The sequence below is a fragment of the Zygosaccharomyces rouxii genome (assembly GCF_000026365.1).
Source record: "Zygosaccharomyces rouxii strain CBS732 chromosome F complete sequence".
Lineage (NCBI taxonomy): Eukaryota > Fungi > Ascomycota > Saccharomycetes > Saccharomycetales > Saccharomycetaceae > Zygosaccharomyces > Zygosaccharomyces rouxii.
The window spans coordinates 276,861-295,607 of NC_012995.1; the positions used below are offsets into that span (position 1 = coordinate 276,861).

The 18,747-nt window shown below is 38.2% G+C and overlaps 7 protein-coding genes across 7 annotated transcripts; 4 read left to right on the plus strand and 3 right to left on the minus strand.

The window, feature by feature from the left end:
* Positions 1 to 71: 71 nt before the first annotated feature.
* GYP8 (GTPase-activating protein GYP8) lies at positions 72 to 1,742 on the minus strand (the record flags this gene model as incomplete). The annotated part of the gene is made up of 1 exon (XM_002497295.1): positions 72 to 1,742. One exon carries the CDS (start codon positions 1,740 to 1,742, stop codon positions 72 to 74), a length of 1,671 nt encoding a protein of 556 aa, XP_002497340.1.
* Positions 1,743 to 2,609: 867 nt separating this feature from the next.
* On the plus strand, positions 2,610 to 3,941 carry STE2 (alpha-factor pheromone receptor STE2; the record flags this gene model as incomplete). Its single annotated transcript, XM_002497296.1, has 1 exon — positions 2,610 to 3,941. The coding sequence occupies one exon, from the start codon at positions 2,610 to 2,612 to the stop codon at positions 3,939 to 3,941; it is 1,332 nt and encodes a 443-aa protein (XP_002497341.1).
* A 115-nt stretch (positions 3,942 to 4,056) lies between these two features.
* Positions 4,057 to 7,179, minus strand: BST1 (Bst1p; the record flags this gene model as incomplete). Its single annotated transcript, XM_002497297.1, has 1 exon — positions 4,057 to 7,179. The coding sequence occupies one exon, from the start codon at positions 7,177 to 7,179 to the stop codon at positions 4,057 to 4,059; it is 3,123 nt and encodes a 1,040-aa protein (XP_002497342.1).
* Positions 7,180 to 7,675: 496 nt separating this feature from the next.
* EPL1 (Epl1p) lies at positions 7,676 to 10,378 on the minus strand (the record flags this gene model as incomplete). Its single annotated transcript, XM_002497298.1, has 1 exon — positions 7,676 to 10,378. The coding sequence occupies one exon, from the start codon at positions 10,376 to 10,378 to the stop codon at positions 7,676 to 7,678; it is 2,703 nt and encodes a 900-aa protein (XP_002497343.1).
* A 1,032-nt stretch (positions 10,379 to 11,410) lies between these two features.
* On the plus strand, positions 11,411 to 14,005 carry BUD27 (prefoldin-like protein; the record flags this gene model as incomplete). The annotated part of the gene is made up of 1 exon (XM_002497299.1): positions 11,411 to 14,005. The coding sequence occupies one exon, from the start codon at positions 11,411 to 11,413 to the stop codon at positions 14,003 to 14,005; it is 2,595 nt and encodes an 864-aa protein (XP_002497344.1).
* A 373-nt stretch (positions 14,006 to 14,378) lies between these two features.
* ZYRO0F03388g (uncharacterized protein) lies at positions 14,379 to 15,581 on the plus strand (the record flags this gene model as incomplete). The annotated part of the gene is made up of 1 exon (XM_002497300.1): positions 14,379 to 15,581. The coding sequence occupies one exon, from the start codon at positions 14,379 to 14,381 to the stop codon at positions 15,579 to 15,581; it is 1,203 nt and encodes a 400-aa protein (XP_002497345.1).
* Positions 15,582 to 16,091: 510 nt separating this feature from the next.
* OSW2 (Osw2p) lies at positions 16,092 to 18,620 on the plus strand (the record flags this gene model as incomplete). The annotated part of the gene is made up of 1 exon (XM_002497301.1): positions 16,092 to 18,620. One exon carries the CDS (start codon positions 16,092 to 16,094, stop codon positions 18,618 to 18,620), a length of 2,529 nt encoding a protein of 842 aa, XP_002497346.1.
* Positions 18,621 to 18,747: the final 127 nt, after the last annotated feature.

The window sequence follows — 18,747 nt, forward strand, 5'->3', positions numbered from 1 at the left end:
CACCTCATTTGCATGTATACTGTCAAAAGAAACACCTTATACGTAAGACAAATTCCTGTCCGGGATTGTTATTAATTATTTACAACGAAAGATGAGTTCATCGAAGAAACAGGAGTTGCCATGGTTTGAAGTAGGCCATGTAGTGGATCCAGCCATACGTATTTTGACTCCTGGTACAACCCTGCTAATGAAGATGAACGCAAGTTGCCGATGTATAGTTTGATCTGAGGAATGAATTGTTTAATTGAACCATCACGATGAAATTTAATCAGTAATGCCATAAGACCTATGAAGATGGAAATTTTGTAAATGAATGACGATGAACATGTAAGCGAAGAAAGACGGTGCAAAAGCGCAAAACTCGAACTCTTTTCACTTTTCCTCTGATTGTTAAGTGATTTCCTGTTAGTGTTCAATTGAATCTCATTAGTCAAAAGATTCTCCACATAATTAAGATCGTAACGAGTTTGTGAATCTCTTTGAGATGTAAATGTTGCCTTACCAGCGGCAGTTGTCACTAAAACACTAAATTTGTTGACTAATTTTTTATAACTAAAATCCACACTTTTCACACTGGTTCTCATCTTTTGCAAAATTTTGTCCCATAGCTTCTCATCATGAGAAACTCCTAATAATACCTTTTGCATGACCCCATGAACTAAATCGATGAAATTTTCAAAATTGTTTAAATTGGCATCGTATTCCTCAAGGAGTCTTTGTTTATTTTCCACCACCAAATTTGCATACATCAGTAGTGGTACTGACATTGATTGCGTGGAGATGATATAGTCAAAAATGCAAAAGATTGTTGAGAGTTCTTTATCCTCTGTGGGTTTCATCTCGTGAGAGAATACGGTCAAGATAGATGAAACTGCAAAAAACGGTTCCACTTTATCCAGTTGTAATTTTTTGTAAAGACTCGTATCAATACTTTTGATCAACCTGGGTATAATTCTCAATTGATCAATAGGGAAATCTAATGAATCCATCATGAAATCTCTTAGGTACAACAATGTAAAGGCTTCCACGCATCTAAACAATTTCTCTTCATCCACAAGAAACCCTTTCTTTGCATCATAATCCTCATTTTCAAATACCTGGGTTGATGTAGAACTTGTACTGTTACTCACATCCTCTGTGGATAAGGAAATGTCCTCATTGTCCCTGTTTGTCATATCGCTAAAGCACAAAACATCTTCTTGTACCCCACCCTGTGGGTAGTATTCTTTACCTTGAGCAAATACAATGATAAATACACTTACCACATCATGATAGCCCTGGTAATAGTTTAGTTGACGATGTTTACGCAAGATATGAATAATAACATTTTCTAGCAATTTTCTCAGTTTTTCCTTGCGTTGTGGATCCCTAATACCCGAAAATGACCTATTGACGTCTAACTGAACTTGGTTCTCATCCCTATGTCTAAATTCGTTGTCAGCCTCATTCTTAGGTTCTTCTGGTAATACCAGCTGTTCACTTAGCAGCAAATACCAACTTTCCTTTCTTAAATCTGTAGTAACGAACCCGAAATTACTAACACCAAGTTTTAATAGTGCAGTAATATCTCTATTCTCTAACGAGTTAGCAATTAATCTGCTCTTGAAATCTTTCTGCTCCTGGTGAGTAAAGAAAGTAGCTATGGATTTTTCATCGAATAATGATTCTGCTAATAGTTCGCAATGATGTAAACTTTGATCTGTTGTGAAAGATGGCTGTCTAATTACTGTTGGTGGTCTCATGCCGATGCAAGTTGGAGTTTCCTTCTGAACCGTATTTATACATCGGATTCAGGGTCTCAATGTTTGTATTGAAGGTAGGATTTAAGGTTCATCAACTTTTTTCCCCTTTGCGCGAGATGAGAACTGCGTTATGGGCATTCGGATATTGCGTATTGCAATACTGCAGTATTGAAAATTGTCTTCCTGATACTTGAGTATCGTCCCAGCATTGATGCTCTTGTTAGGATTTAGGACTTTTGGCATTGTCACGATCTTTTCCAGCGATGTCAATATGGAAACATTAATGTAAGTAGCTTCTCCATAACATGGCAAAATCGTGTTTCCCACAGAGCTCCCTAGGACATCTCTTGGAAATAGAATTGAATGCATAGTATCTACGAATCCGCATGAATCATACCTGATACTGATACTGTTACAGACATAGGATGCCATGTAATTAAATCCTCATAGCGATTTACATTACATACACCTAAGCAGTTACAGTGCCTCAATCCTGTGTCAACCTCAATAATGCTAAGACACTACTGTTACCTGTATTACCATCACTTTTACTATTAGTATTGTTATTAGTGCCAAAGGTATTTCTATTGTTCTTTGATGAGTATTCAAAACTCCGAGAATGATTGTAATTACTCGTTATGGTAAATTACATGAAACCCCACCATGACATAATTAAAGTGAACTTTAGCTAAAATGATAGCTACTTACTATGCGATGGACAGAAGATGAGATACTATTATGATGGTTGAGGCACAGTTATGATGTAGATGCGGATGCAGTATAAAAGAGGAGCATTGGTGAGTCGAGAGTTTTAATCCGTTTGCAGATCGTATTAAGGTAATCCAGCAGGTTTGAGAATATATCGAGATGAGTGAGATTAACAATTCTACCTACAATCCAATGAATGCATATGTAACGTTTACATCAATATATGGTGATGATACTATGGTACGTTTCAAAGATGTGGAATTGGTAGTTAACAAAAGGGTTACAGAAGCCATTATGTTCGGCGTCAAAGTTGGTGCAGCTTCGTTGACACTCATCATCATGTGGATGATCTCTAAGAAAAGAACAACACCGATATTTATCATAAATCAGTCTTCGCTTGTATTTACCATAATACATGCTTCGCTTTATTTTGGGTACCTTTTGTCAGGATTTGGTAGTATAGTTTACAATATGACATCGTTCCCGCAGTTAATAAGCTCCAATGACGTTCGTGTGTACGCAGCTACAAATATTTTTGAGGTCCTGTTGGTAGCATCTATCGAAATCTCTCTGGTTTTTCAGGTCAAAGTTATGTTTGCCAACAATAATGGTCGAAGATGGACTTGGTGTTTGATGGTAGTTTCCATAGGGATGGCACTAGCTACTGTAGGACTTTATTTTGCCACTGCCGTTGAGTTGATCAGAGCTGCTTACAGCAATGATACTGTTAGCCGCCATGTTTTTTACAATGTTTCTCTGATCTTACTAGCGTCATCTGTCAATCTAATGACACTAATGCTAGTGGTAAAATTAGTATTAGCGATCAGATCAAGAAGATTTTTGGGGTTGAAACAGTTTGACAGTTTCCACATATTACTTATAATGTCTTGCCAGACTCTAATAGCACCTTCCATTCTATTCATTTTGGGTTGGACCTTAGACCCTCATACTGGTAATGAGGTTTTAATTACAGTTGGTCAATTGCTAATAGTACTGTCATTACCGCTGTCATCTATGTGGGCTACAACCGCTAACAATACCAGTTCATCTAGTAGTTCGGTGTCCTGTAATGACAGCTCTTTTGGTAATGACAATCTCTGTTCCAAGAGTTCGCAATTTAGAAGAACTTTTATGAATAGATTCCGTCCCAAGTCGGTTAATGGTGACGGTAATTCTGAAAATACCTTTGTTACAATTGATGATTTGGAAAAAAGCGTTTTTCAAGAATTATCAACACCTGTTAGCGGAGAATCAAAGATAGATCATGATCATGCAAGTAGTATTTCATGTCAAAAGACATGTAATCATGTTCATGCTTCGACAGTGAATTCAGATAAGGGATCTTGGTCCTCTGATGGTAGTTGTGGCAGTTCTCCGTTAAGAAAGACTTCCACCGTTAATTCTGAAGATTTACCTCCACATATATTGAGCGCCTACGATGACGATCGAGGTATAGTAGAAAGTAAAAAAATTATCCTAAAGAAATTATGAATAAATTGAAGGGCTGGTCCTGTTTTAGTTTTTTCCGTCAAATAAATAAGTAACAACTCTATCAAATCGTTAATGTTATAATATATTGGTGAAAGTGAAGAGACTTTTCAAAAGTTCAAGTTTGTCCTATTATCTGTTTCATCCCATAAAGTAACCATGCGCAAGTAATGTTACAGAGGTGATGCGTCCAGTAAAGATTTCTGGTACCATAAATCAAACTGAAAAATCCCATATAACTCAATAAGCCAAGGATAATAATACCGTCAAATTTACTATACTGAGGTATGTTCAATCTGGAGTTCATGCCCACTAATAGTATCATGGGGGCTACAGCCACGAAATTATGATGTGACTTGAAGGGTGTTTCCCATCTTATTGCAATGTTGTGAAGGAAAACAATGATAATGGGGGAATCTACCGCAACGATGAGCGTCAGCAGCAAAAATACGCAAAAGTTGTAATTTTTCAAGTTAAGGTATTCTCTCGTTCTATTGTTTTCCGAAATAAAGGTGATTCTGAGACAAGTGCCAATTTGAATCACTAGACAAATTGCCGCCGCCAACTGGTATGGAATGTAAAGGACTACCGCTAAAATTAAGAGTAACGATGTGGATAAACGGGTAAGTCCCAAGAGTTGGGATTCGGGCATAGATGTGTCCACTTTTGGTGAGGGAAAAAGCCCAATTTTTTTCAACTTGTGAATTATTTGATCCAGAAATCGACTTAAGTGGGAAATGAACACTAAAACACCAATGGTCATCAATGTAAAGAAAACACCGAGTCCCAACATATAATTATTCCTGATCCCCAAAAAATAGAGGTTTGCATGCATGTGGATATTTCCTAATAAAAATGGTCTGTTAAAACCTATGGGGTCTAGTGTGAAGAGTAATTTTTGTACAATTTCGGAATTGACGATGGGTGATAATGCAATTAGAAAAATAGTGATTGAAATCCAGTATTTGTATAAGATCAAACTCAAAGCATCTTCGAAATTCAAAAAATTAGAGGTTTTATTATACCAAAAGAACTGGTATGCCATGACAATTGAAACAACACTAATGGGGAGAGCTAAAAATGACAATCTGTACCTTAGGAAAAGCATTTGCAAAGTCATTTTCCAATTTATTTTCATCCTCAGACGTAAATTGGAATTAGGTGGTTGGAAAACTTTCAATTTGAGAGCCTTATCGTGTGTTTCCTCCAGTGGGACGAAAGGAGCAACGTTGTGCATGAATATGTCAGTCTTTTTTTGTGCTACGTTAACATGCCACTTAGTTTCACCAGGATCATGGTTCCATTGTCTGATAAATGGCTCGAAAATGGGGTTTCCTCCAGTGTGATCCATTTTTACATCGAGTTCATAAGCGATTAAAGATTCCCACAAATTGGGGAGACTAACTTCGTGCCAAGAAAATTGTGAATTTAGTTCAATTTCAAACCCATAGAGAGCAACTTCGAGAGGTGTTACGGGGCTAATTGTCATATTAATACCTGAGGTAACGCCGGCAATCATAAAATCTTCATTTGTAATGTCAGCCAGATTGGGGCTCTTCAACAATACAAAATCGTAATGAGAAAGCACTCTACCATCCAATTCCAAAAACTTGAATGGTTCTGAACTCCCATCCATTCCTGAGTCACCGGGAGACTCTGTATATTCAGACGATGCAGGGATATGCAAAAGATTTGGTTCAGCATCCACACATTCTAGTATGCTACCTTTCTTCTCATTAATAAATTTACCCTCTTTGCAAAAATGCATGGAAGTAGATGACATTGATGTAAGAAAATAAAACATGGCAGTCGGATCACTGTCAGGTAAAATGAATTTAGTATATTTGGCTGAAACATCGACATTGTCTGGTGACACAGTAAATCTTTCGTCAAGTTTAACAACTTCAGCACCTTCGAAATCTTTAGCTTCATAATTTTTAAAATGGTGCTGTGGATCAGCCAAATCAAAATCCCGAGACGCATATTCCTCAAGTCCTGAAAGAAGAAGCTTTCTCGAAATTGACATTCTCTCCTTCAATGGTAGCACTTTCTCCGTACTATTGGTATTAACTGTTTCCAGTAAAAGCCTTCCGATGACCTCTCTTAATTGATTGCACCATACAATAGCTAAATGGTCAATGGGAGTCCAAACATCGGGGATTCCTGTGGAAAAGGTGGTGAAGCCGTTTTCTAATGGTATAATGTTCTCTATAGCTGTATAGTCAGCTGGTAAAGTAGAATCTAATATCCCGCCTGTTATTGATATCAACGATACGTTTTTGGACATGAATGAATCTCTGTCTTGAAATTGAGAACTCCAGAAGTCATTTGTCTGCTGATAAATTTTCAGGATATCACCATCAAAAGTGACAGGTGATGCGGCATGAGGTGAAGAGAGTGTAATGATAGATTGAATGGAATCTGGTACATGATTTTGTAATGTAGGTAGGATACGCGCGACCAATCCTCCCATTGAATGACCTAAAATTATTACAGATGTGGGTATAGGGCCTTCATACGAATAATTCTGCCCATAGAGTGATAAGATGTATCTGATTGCGTCGTTCAAGTATTCTGCCTGATCAAGCATAGTCCTTCCATGGAATGCTGTAAAATCTTCATTGAAGTCGGCGGCAAAAAAGTCCAGATTTCTCCTGTAGGGATTTTTTATTTCGCCTTCACTGGCAAAATATAATTCTGAACATATAGCTGCAATCGATCTAACTTGTTTAAAACTTCCTGCATTACCAGGAATGAATAAAACTGGAATCCCATCTAACTGAATTGAATTATCTTCCATCGGTTCTGTATCTAATCCTTGTTCTCTATAAAGATACAGGTGGTATTTTTGAGCCAATGAAGTAAATTTAGAATCAAATCCATCAATTTTGGCGTATGATGGGTACATGTAAACAGAGTGACATTTGGGTGAATCAGCACCATGGAAGGTACCAAATACGGTAAAATATGCAGTCACCAATGCCAATATCATACCGATAGCTGCGATAACTTTCATTCTACATCGGCATTTTCGAGTTTGTTGTTGATTTAGGTCTATTAAAGTTAAATCTGCTCCATAATCTTCAGGTTTAGCTTCATCTTGATCGCAACCGCCAACTCTTGAGATTTTTCTAGTCGAATCTGAATTATCTTGGAAGATTGAATTTATCAATGGCAGAGGTGAAGCATTATAACCCCTTCTAGCCAATGAACTCAGGACTCTTCGAACCCCCATTACCATTTATTGGCGACTCAACTCGAGGAAATTGTTGCAGAAAGTGGTAATCAAAACCTTAGCAGTAGCAGCACGTTATGCAGTCAGGTGGAGGGCTTCAAAAGGTTCCAATTCAGTTATTAGCCATCAATTTATTTGGTTTTGACGAACTTGATATTTTGCAAAACAGTGCGTTTTCCATTCTGCTTCGGAACAAAATTATGGCCGTTAAGAAGGAAGCAAATATAAGACAAAAAATCCTACATGAAGATAATTATGTGTATAAAAGATTAAACCTCAGTATCGTTTTTTGTTTCTAATACTTGAAATCAAATAGAGAATTAGAAGGCAAAATAAATAAATAAAAAAAAAAAAAAATATGCAATTGTCTACTTAACTTGTCGTCTCTATGGTCGTCACTATAGTAATTTAATAATAATACAACTTTCTGCCAATTCCGGCTAATGAGAATTGAATTGAATGTAGTTATTTCCACAAATGTTCATGCAAAATAATCTTGAGATCAAGACGATTTTTTTTGAGTCACTGGAACCCCCTGATGTGGTTTAGTGTGATGTTGGTTTGAAATACCATTAACCTTCTTCGGCATCGCTGGTGATGATTCCATCTTCGATGAAGGTTGGGACAGCGAAGATGTCGCCGATAAAGAGGGGGATCTGGCATGCTGTGATTGCTGTTGCTGTTCTTGTTCTTGCTGTTGCAGCTCTTGTTCTTGTTCTTGTTCTTGCTGTATCTGCTGCTGCTGTTGTTGCTGCAATTGCAGTTGTTTCTGATTCAATTTTTGTTGTCTCATCCTTGCCACGTATTCTTGACGATATTTTATTGTTACGTCACGTAATTGTTCGTAGGACTTACTACCAAGCATTGTGCCAAACCTGATCACTTGAGTTTCATTAGAAATTTGGTTTAATCTGGAAGGTTCCTCCAAGACTTTGAGACCGTATTCATTTCTTGGTGAATCGTGTTGCCACTTATCGTAAAGTCTTGAAAATTCATCCCATTTGGAATCATAAACGTTAATCGTCTCTTGTGGATTTTGTTCTTGAGATTCAATCGCGTCAAAATCCAGAAATTGGTTTAGAACGGAATCTACCGATTTTTCCATATGATTCGGTTTACGATCGATGTACTGAATTCCACAACGTCCAACACGTTTTCTAAATTTAACTGGGTATTCCTTCGAATGAATTTCATTATTGGTCTGGAAAGGATCATAAACTTCTAATTTTTTAACCTTAAAATTATTTGATGGTAACTTTTCACCTTCATGATTATAAGCTGTAATATCATCAGTATTACCATTGAGATATGCAGGTAAATTACCACAGTAGTAAGATCTATTGATTTCATATTTGGATGAGGCAATTGACGAAAACGGTGAATTATTTGGCAAAACATCTTTGGGCAACGTAATGTCAAACACTGGATTATATGGATCATCCGTTAAGTTGAAAAGATCTTTGTCCTCTAACTTACGTTTTTCCATTCTATCGTGAACAAATTTACGTGCATTTCTCTCCTTGTTAGTCAACAGGTGATCTACATCGTCGAGAGTAATATCAGGAACTTTAGAAGAAGGTAACCTGACATAAACATGGGATTGAATAGATTGTCCTTGTTGTGCCTGTTGTGATTGCTGTACCTGTGGTTGTTCTTGCTGCTGTTGTTGCTGGGCCTGCTGGGCTTGTTGTGCTTGTAGTGCTTGTTGAGCCTGTTGAGCCTGTTGAACTTGTTGTGCATGCATATGTCCTGCATGTTTCCCTGATGCAATAGCCAAGTTTTGAGCCTGTAATTGTTGTAACTGCTGTTTGGTAAGTTTTTGGCCAGATTTGGCCAAGTGTTCCAAATTTTTCTTCAGTATTCTTCCCTTTAATCCTCTCTTTACAGATGAATCTGACGTAGTGACGGCATTGGTAGAAGATGAAGCAGGTGAGGATACAGCGGCTTCCGCTGCACCTGCTGCACCGGCGTTTTGCTTCATTTGACTTTGAGCCACCACATTGAGACGCTTTCTCTTGTGATTAACCAAATCTTCATCTTCGCCTCTAATACCTAGAGATCTCTTTAGACGTTTGACATTGGATCTTTGATCAAATATACGCATATTTTGTTCCAATAGGTCCAATGTAACTTTTTCACGCCTCGCAACTAGTAATGCCATATCTTTTGCATGTTCTAGTTCTTGATGTAGCAACCGCAATTTTTGACTGTTCAAAATATCTACACGTCTAGTCTTTCTAGGTTGTCTTACATCACGCCTGCGGAAGCACACGTATGGGTTTGAATCATCTTTTTCATCTGGTCTTTCAAACCTTAATTGAGGGAAAATTTCGGTATTGGAAGAGTTTATTTTTCTTTGTTTCCAATATTCATAAACTTGAACACCGAATTTTTCAATAACTTGTGATAAGGGTCTAATACCTGACTGGCAATCAATAGACTCCAATTGGGTAGTAAAAATTTGATCTTCTTTGTACCCAATTTCTTTGCCCAACTGCTGTTTTAGTTGTTGGTTAAGCAAATCCGCCTTTAAAAGGGTTGGTTTCAGTTCTTCAAACGATAAGATCGTTTCTGGATCCATACTTAAAAATGGTTGTCTCTCGTGAATGGCAGACTCGAAACTTGAACAAAGGATTTCAAACTCATCCTCTGACAATTTTTCATCTTCTTTTTCTTTACCAGCATTTATTTTGCCTTCTAAAAACTCTTCATCTTTTTCATCCATACTGTATGGAGCTCCACAACATTCTTCCAAAGTAGCTGAAAACTTTATATAACTTGAAGGTTCCTTGAAACGACCTTGATAAAATTTATCGAAATCGGTCCATGTAGCCGTTGCCTTTGGAGTTGGGATATATTCTCTTTTCCTTGATTCATCTGATAGATTTGCACCTTTCTGTAAGATTCTATTCAAATGCACTTCTTTCTCTTCATTTTTTTCCATACCCGTCTCAATCTCCATCATCTCCCTCTCTTGTAACTCGTTTTGATTCAAGCTTTTAAGGTCATTCGGCCTGTATATCTTTAGTCGCTGTTTCACGGAGATTTTACGATGTCTGAACCTTGAAGCATTAGCGGCTATTTCTGCAGAAGAGCCAGCTGAACCAGCAGCAGCAACATTCGGGGTAGTAGCAGGGGAACCAGGGGAATGATCTTTAATCCTATTTTTAGTACCATTACTGCTGCTATTAGTAGGGGTAGGCATACTGCAAGTAATATTATTGTTGTTATTATTGTCACTACTATAGTTTATTGTCGTTGACAGGTGTCGGCGGCTAATGCCACGTGACCTCGTCCGAAATTATCAGGCGACAAAATTCTGAGCGAACTGTCCGGACAGGGGGACAAAAAAATTTTTTCTTCCTTTGTATTCCACCGCCTTAAACTGGGAGGAGAAAGAAAAAGAGCCGAAAAACTAAGAGTGTCTAAGCACTGTAAGAGAGCCACGGAATGGGGGATATACCGATAGTTCTTTTAACTCTTGGTGTTTTTCTCTCTGCTTTTTTCTTGCACAAACAGTAGAGTCTAAAGAACTTTCAAGGCTCCTTCTCAGGCAGACTCTAGTCTTGTGTTACTGTAGCCTGTTGTTTATTTGCTTAGGTATCGGTGGCGTCTTTGTAAGCCCACCTTACACTCCTTGTGGTTGGTTGATTAGTTAAGAGAGAAAAAAGGAGTTAGCAAAGGCGAAAAGTTTCCACGGCGCGAAAACGGACAGTATTTTGACCGGACAATTTTTTTTCTTTTATGACTCATTATCGTTGTATACGGAACATGTGAATATCACGTGTTTGATCTAGTTAGGTTTCTTTCTTTTCAGAGGCTCAGGAAGAAGTTTATTTGTAGGCTAACCTTGCCCTACAGTACCTTGTCTATTCTTACTGGTTAAGTAGTGTTTCTTTCGCGCTGTAGTATAGAGAAGTCACGTGGTGTGTGATTTGCTAAAAAAGTCTTGGCCGCAATATTTAGAAGTAACTCCACACATATGGCTACTACTGTGGGGTCAGTTTTCGAAAGCATAAAAAAAGCCCGTAGTAACATCATACGAGCAATCTCTGAAATGGTGTCCGGGCATACAGGGAGTGCACCGGACATCGCATGTGATTTTCATTACAAATGTAAACTATGCTGCCATCATCATTTCTGATGAGATGAGCTTGAGATGAGATGAGGTTAGTATTGTGGTAACTGATCAAAAAATACATCAAATGAAGGCAAAGACTGTATCAGGATTCTCAGCATGAATAATTTAAACGTTCTAGGTGATTCAGTAAGAGGTACTTTGGGTAGGTTGCGAGATAAACATGCTTTTCTACACCAGCAAAAGAGATATTATTTAGATGTAAGAAGTCGGCTATTGGAATTGAATACGAGGAAAAATGGAGAGGATGACGACGACGACGATGATGATAATCATGATAATACGGAGGAAAAAATTGCGGAGACGGGACTCGAATTCAACGATATAATTATATCGACGAAACGGAGAATTTTCATTAGTATTGGATACGAATATTTTGTGGAAAGGAATGAAGAGGAAGCAGTTGCATTTGCAGACGATAAGTTAAGTTTAATTTCAGAAGCCATAGTTCAATTCGATGATAAGATTCAAGAAGCGGAATTGACGGAAAGACGTATTAAAGAATTAGCTGAGAAAGGTGACGATTTTGAAGATGAATTTCAAGGCGATGAGGAGGAAGGTTTACCCGCCATGGATATTAGAGAAGAATTAGATGAGGACGGTAATGTCATAAGTAGTAGTGTGACGCCAAGTGCCAACCAAAAGACTAGAAAGGAACTAGAAAAAACCTTACTTGGTGAACAGCATGAGAATAATGAACAAAATGGATTAAGCGATTTTGAAAAGAATCTAAAGGGTAAACTGGTTAAAAAAGAAGAGGAGAAGAAGAAGAAAGAAAGACAAGAGATTGAGAAACGAGAACGGGAAGAGCGTGAGAAACGAGAGCAAGAAGAGCGTGAGAAACGAGAACAAGAAGAGCGCCAGAGAGAATATGATTCACGCCCTCCAATAGATATGGATATGGAAAATATGTATACTTTTGAAGACTTAGTCAGAGAGATGGACGAAAGGGATGAACTGGAAGACCAATTAGGTGAAGACGAGTATTTACAATCGGAAGATGAAGATGATGAGGATGAGGACGAAGATGATGCTTTCGGCTATTCGGTGATTCCTGGTTCCATGGCACAAAGTTCATTTATGGAGCAGATCAAAAAATTACGTAGAGATCGTTTACCGCCACCCAAGTCAATTCTTAAATCGCGAAGTAAAGATTCTAAACCCAAGAAATCTGTTGGGTTTGCTGAAAATGCGGACGTTCATGAAGTGGAAAATCTAAAAGACGCTAACAAAGGTAATCATCACAATCCATTGTTACAAATTGACGATGACGGTACGGTTCTGAGCAGCGAAGAATTTGATAGTGATCTTTTTGCAAAATTGATTGGTGTACAGGGACCAGATGAAATCCACGAAAGGTATAAGGAAGAGGTTGAGACCAAGGAAAGACAAGAAGAAGAGAGGGCCCATTCGAAGAAGCGTGTTTCGAGATTTAAATTGGAAAGAACCTCGAAGGAAGAGAATCATGTGGAAAGGGAACCCGCCGAGAATGGCTCCGATGCTGCAGTTTCTGATGTAGTCGAGAAGGAAGATCCTGTTGCAGAAGATCCCGCCTCAATTGAACCTCGTTTCCAAAGGTCTGAGAGGAGTGGAGTCGTTTCCGATATAGTCGAGAAAGAAGATCCTGTTACAGAAGAGCCTGCTTATACTGATCCTCGTTTCCAAAGGTCTGGAAGAAATGAAGCAGTTTCCGATATAGTCGAGAAAGAAGATCCTGTTACAGAAAAGCCCACCTCAATTGATCCTCTTTTTCAAAGATCTGGAAGAAATGAAGCAGTTTCTGATATAGTCGAGAAGGAAGACCCTGTAGCAGAAAAGCCCGCCTCAATTGATCCTCTTTTCCAAAGGTCTAGAAGAAATGAAGCAGTTTCTGATATAGTGGAAAATGACGTTGACGATGAGGGCCCCGTTTTTGAGAGGAAGCTTGATATCGATCACGATCTCGAACTTGAACTTGATCCGCCACACCATCAAAAGAAGTTCATTCTGAGAAAGCCTCTAAGGTCCCTGCATAAGCCCAAGAGGAAACCGCAACAGAGACCTAAAATTGAGCAGTTAGATAGCGACGAGGAGGATGACAAGGAAATTGATGAAGCTAAACCTTTACCAAATGAGAATAATGATGATTCATCCACAGATTTTCCACCTGAAGTCCAAAAAGCCGCTAGGGGACCACAGAAACCTGTAGTTATACCTAATGTTGACTATAAATCGTTGGGCGAAAATTTAGACGATATGGCCAGGGCATACGCTTTGGGCGTCTATGACGATGATTTACACGATGATCCCGGAACTCTAGTAGAAAAGTTGGATGATTTCAAAAACTACAACAAACAAGTCGAACAGCTGGAAGATGATATCAAAGAATTTCGCCTAAATAATCCGGCCCAAGAGGAAGTAAATGAAGACGACGACGATGATGATAATGGGCCTCTGATGACAGATGTGGTGGAAAAGGATTTACCCTCCAATTACGACGAGCAATATGATGAAGATGAAGATTTATCCCTGCATCCAGACAAGCTGAGCGAGTCTGTTGCCATAGACTATCTCCGCTTCAAAGAATCTCTAATGAAAGACAGATTCGCTGAATATAGAACTGATGAAGAGAAACAACTGGAACCCATTGACGAGTGGGGGAACCCAGTCAAGCGTAGTAGGTTCAAGTCACAGAGATTTGGACTCGGCAACTAGAGTGTAAATATAAATATTTAATAAATTCTGTGTAATTTTTGTTACCCGGTACTACTTTACCGCCTATAGTACTCTGATATCGAACATCACGTGAGATTTCATCAGGGGATTATCAATGTCTTTCGGAGTCCTCGATAAAGAAAACGTTGTGGTTCTCAATAAAATCACAACATAGCAGCAAATTCAGCTCTAACAACACAGTTAAAAGAACCTAACAAGTATCAATATGATTTTTTTCTCTTCTTAACATGCCAAGGATTTAAATTTGACGAGTGTATTTATCTGAGGTGAAATCAGGAGATAAGTTCAAAATAGTCCATCACCGTTTCCTTTCTTTATCGCTTACAGATAAGGCCTAACATCTCGAACCAGGATGAAAAGTACGGCTGTCGAAGAGAAGATGGATTCAAGTCCCACCTCATCGAGTAGGTCACGTAAAAATGGATTCGAGGAACTGGTGAGAAGTATGCATGAGAGCAGTAATGAAGTTAATTTAAAGGAAGCTGATCTTACATCACAGGAGTATATTCAAAAATTGGTTGGTGATTCGTTAAGGACAGATTTTGTATCGCCATTTGATAAAGTTGCAGATGACAGTGAATTCCATTATACCTCGTCATTTAAGGCCAGGCCGCAAGCTGAGTACTTTGATTTTGATGAAAAGTATATGTATAGGCCTGAGAAGAGACAGGAAAGGAATGATGATCATGATGAGTTCGAGACACAATATCACGAGAGCGAATACGAGGACGAAGATGTAGATATGGAAGAAGTAGCTGAAGAGGTTGGAGATGAAGTCGGAGACGAGGCGGATTTGCAAAGTGTCATTGATGCGGTTTCGTTATGCAAGACAATTTTTGGTGATATGATTGGTAAAATTGATAAAGTCGCATTGACATCTATGACCTATAAGACTACCAAGATGGGCGTTTCCCACATGGATAGAGAAATGTCAGATATTCTAGATACCGTTAGAGATTTAGTACCTCATTCAGAAAGTACACTGTCGAGTACGGCGACTCAGCAGTTACAACAGGATCACGTGGAAATCCAACCTTCTTCGCATTCGGCGCTGGGCGCTCATAGTAACGTATTTCAAGGTCCTTATAATGCAATAAGATCTGATCCCTGTGCACGTTTACCGAACTTTGGTGTCATTTTAATTAAATCACCTGCATCAGTTTCACAACTCTGGGATGAATATACAAAGATACCAGCAGAATGGCCAGTTAAAGATTTGTTCACATTCACTCTTTTACAACAAGGTGGTCCCAATAATGTGAGCGATATTGAATTAATAACGAAGCGTCGCACATCAATTAAACAATTAGAGGAAAACTTGGGGTCTTCTTGGCGTAATGCCGAAAAAAATTTCTCTAGACAGATTAACAGACGTAAAAAAATATGGAAACCAATTGAAGAGGGGCTATCAGATGGTTTGCCGTTGCAAGTTTGCTTTAGCATCTTGGAAAACTACGCTAAAAATAAGGGTAAGGGCCTTTCGTGGTATTACAATGGGGTTCCTTTCAAATTATCAGATGTTTATGAGAAGCTACCTGCAAGTAAAAAGAAATAATTCGAAGGTTTTATTCAATTCTCTGTACAGCGACATTTTTTTCTTCTTCTTCTTCTTCTTCTAATACTAATGATAATAGTAATAATAATAAACATTTATGTCGGGGTTATTTATTTATTTAGTTACTTATTGTTTATCGGTCGTGCCAGGTTTTAGTGACGCGCGCCAATATGAAATTCACACTAAGTACGTAATTTCGTTTTTGCGTCGCTGATTTACGGCACTGACGCTGACCTTCTGATTTCTCCAGCTGAAATGCTGTTAGAATAAAAAATAATAAAAATTTAAACAAAAATTGAATAAAACACGGGCAGTTTGAAGTCAAAGACGAGCTGACTGGAATTTTTGGATTTGCCTCAACAGTTTGCAATTGTACGGTTCACTACTGGTGTGGATTAGCCTGCCTAGTAGTAAACAATTTGTCGATAGAGTTTGAATTGAAAAAATAGAGAAAATAAAAGAATAAAAGAATAAAATACGATAAAATACATATATATATATTGAAGGAGAATGCAAGGGCAAGGGCAAATTTCCTGTATCATTGTGGGTGAAACTCCAGATATCCAATTTTTGGGATGGAGATTAAGTTTAGGAAGTGCATTTATTGTGCTCGTCTCACAATATGTGTCGAGCGATGGTTTAGTGGGTTGGAAATCAAGTAGGTTAGGTGCCAATTTTTATACACCTAATGTGTTCGCCAAAGAGGTTGGAGAATTATCTCCAAAGCTTTTAAATCCGGATAATGGGAAATGTAAGTATCCAATTGATGTCATTATTATTAGTGGGATTTCCATTGGACAATTTGCAGAAAATTGTAAAGCAGTATCGAGATTCGCAAATCCACAGACAACGGTATTGGTTAATGCATCCTTCGGTTGTGAGTTAGAAGAAGTGGCGCTAAATGTTTTTGATAAAAATTGTAAATGCGTCATGTCCATTGCATGCGATATAGAATGTCGTCAATTGTCATTAGGTTCATATGCATTGGTAAACGATAATAATTGTAAAGTTTATTTGGGATTAACATATACTTCACAAAATGATAGTGATAAGGCCCTGTTGTCAAAGAATGAAGCCAGTGTTAGAGAGGAATTGGATATTCAAACTGACACCAACACAAATAAATTAATCAAACAGCTAACCGTTACCAAATGGGTTAAAGTACAATCTTATAAAAATCCACAAGAGATGGCAGTCAAGATTTGGGAAATGATTATCCCCAAAATTTCATTAAACATTTTATCAGTAATTTATGAACAATTCGATTACGACACTTTACTCAAGAACAAATCAAATGAGATTGTATTTAGGGATTTGGTAAAGGAATTGTTTGATATCTGCTATGCCCAATGTAATGCTAAAGTGGAAACGTTTATGTCTGAAACCAATACTAGCATTTCTTCTAATAAAAGTACTGGTGCCATTGATTTTAATAAGATTGTCGACCATTGTAAATCCAAGAGGAAAGAATTAATTAAGACAACTGTTAACGAGTATCCAGAATATTTATCATTGCCATTTGAATCTTATTGTTTTTATCATAGATTTGAATATCCCGCTCATATTCTTTTGTACCAACCAATTCTTTTGGCTAAAAAATACAATGCCCAGTGTTCCAATTTAAACTTCCTATACGGATTTTATTCAAGATTATTATCATTAAGTGGATTATCCATATACGGTGGCAGAAGTGAATCGCATATTTCTGTATTTGATAAAAGAGTTGCAGAAGCTTCGAATAACTCTAATAATAGCGGTAATGGTCATAAGAGGAAGACAAAAAAGAGTTCTAATAGAAAGAAGGATAAAAGTAAGCAAGTCAAGAAGGAAAAAAATCAAGCATTGGTAAAGGTAGCAAAACCACATCCATTATGGTCAGGCTGTAGATCAAATAACGAATTAGGTCTTTGGGCGGTAGCGCCACCTTCAGGTAATGAATTATTACTACCTGATGATTTGGGAAATCTTTACCTTGCTGCAGAGAATTTAAATGGTCCATCGTCTGCATCAGTTTTATCACGCTCATCAAACGGAAATAATGGTTATTCGATTGGTAAACCCAAGAGTATGGACTCCGATGATCATTATTCTACAGCAGAATCTAATGATGGAGGAGTAGTCGTTGGAATTGATAGCGATGATGAAAGGTTGAAAACTCGCAATAGTGGCCGTAATAGCGGCAGCGGCGGCAAGCGAGGTGGTTATTTAGACGGCAGTAGCGGAAGTATGGATGTGGATGATGACGAAGCCGAAACTGGGAGTTATTATGACCAAAGGGCAGCTAGTACTGGGACTCCTAGCGTTAACGATAGTGATGACGACTACGAGGAAGACGATGACGATGATTATGATTATCAGGAAGACGATGACGATGCATTAGAAATTAAGATGTCATCCCGTAGTGGTAAATTTAAAAATCGTGAGCTTATCAATAAGATTAGGAAGAAAAAAGGTGGTGCCTTGGAGAATATGGGGGTTATTGCTGTGCCACATTTTATTAAGAGATTTTCGCCCAAGACCCCAAACAACTCCAACACGTCTCTAGCAGTATTCGATCCTGCTACCGCAAATGATCCCTCACATGCTATCAAGAGACCTTACACTACCACGAGTTTAGAATTACAGTTGAGAACGGGAGAGCATTTAATCGCTAAGGAATATGACGATTTACATCAACAACTGACTGGACCTGAAACTGATCCAAGCCAAGTCAGACAAGCTCACGACAACAGGCGCAGAACTTTTGCTAATGTAGAGAAACAGTTCTGGAAATTACAAAGGCGTCACAATATGTACAACAGAAACATCTCAAGGCCAAAGACTGGTCCATATGAAGATCTACTCGACCACATGGACATACTGAGAAGAAGTAATGCCAACGAAATTCTCGATTTCACCACTTCAAGATATGGCAATGCAGAATCGTGTGCCAAAATGCAAAACGACAAAAACCTCATTTTGTCTCTCCATGAAAGTAAACTACGTGCTAGCAATAAAAATAAGCGTAAACTAAGAATCGGGGCAAGCAGCACAAGCTGAAGGGTCTCGAGCATTATATAATACTGACTACCTATTACCTACTACTTACAACTATAGAGCAGTTATAACTGACTTCCTTACTTACTTACTTACTTTACTTAGTATGGTGCATTTTCTTATCCTGCGA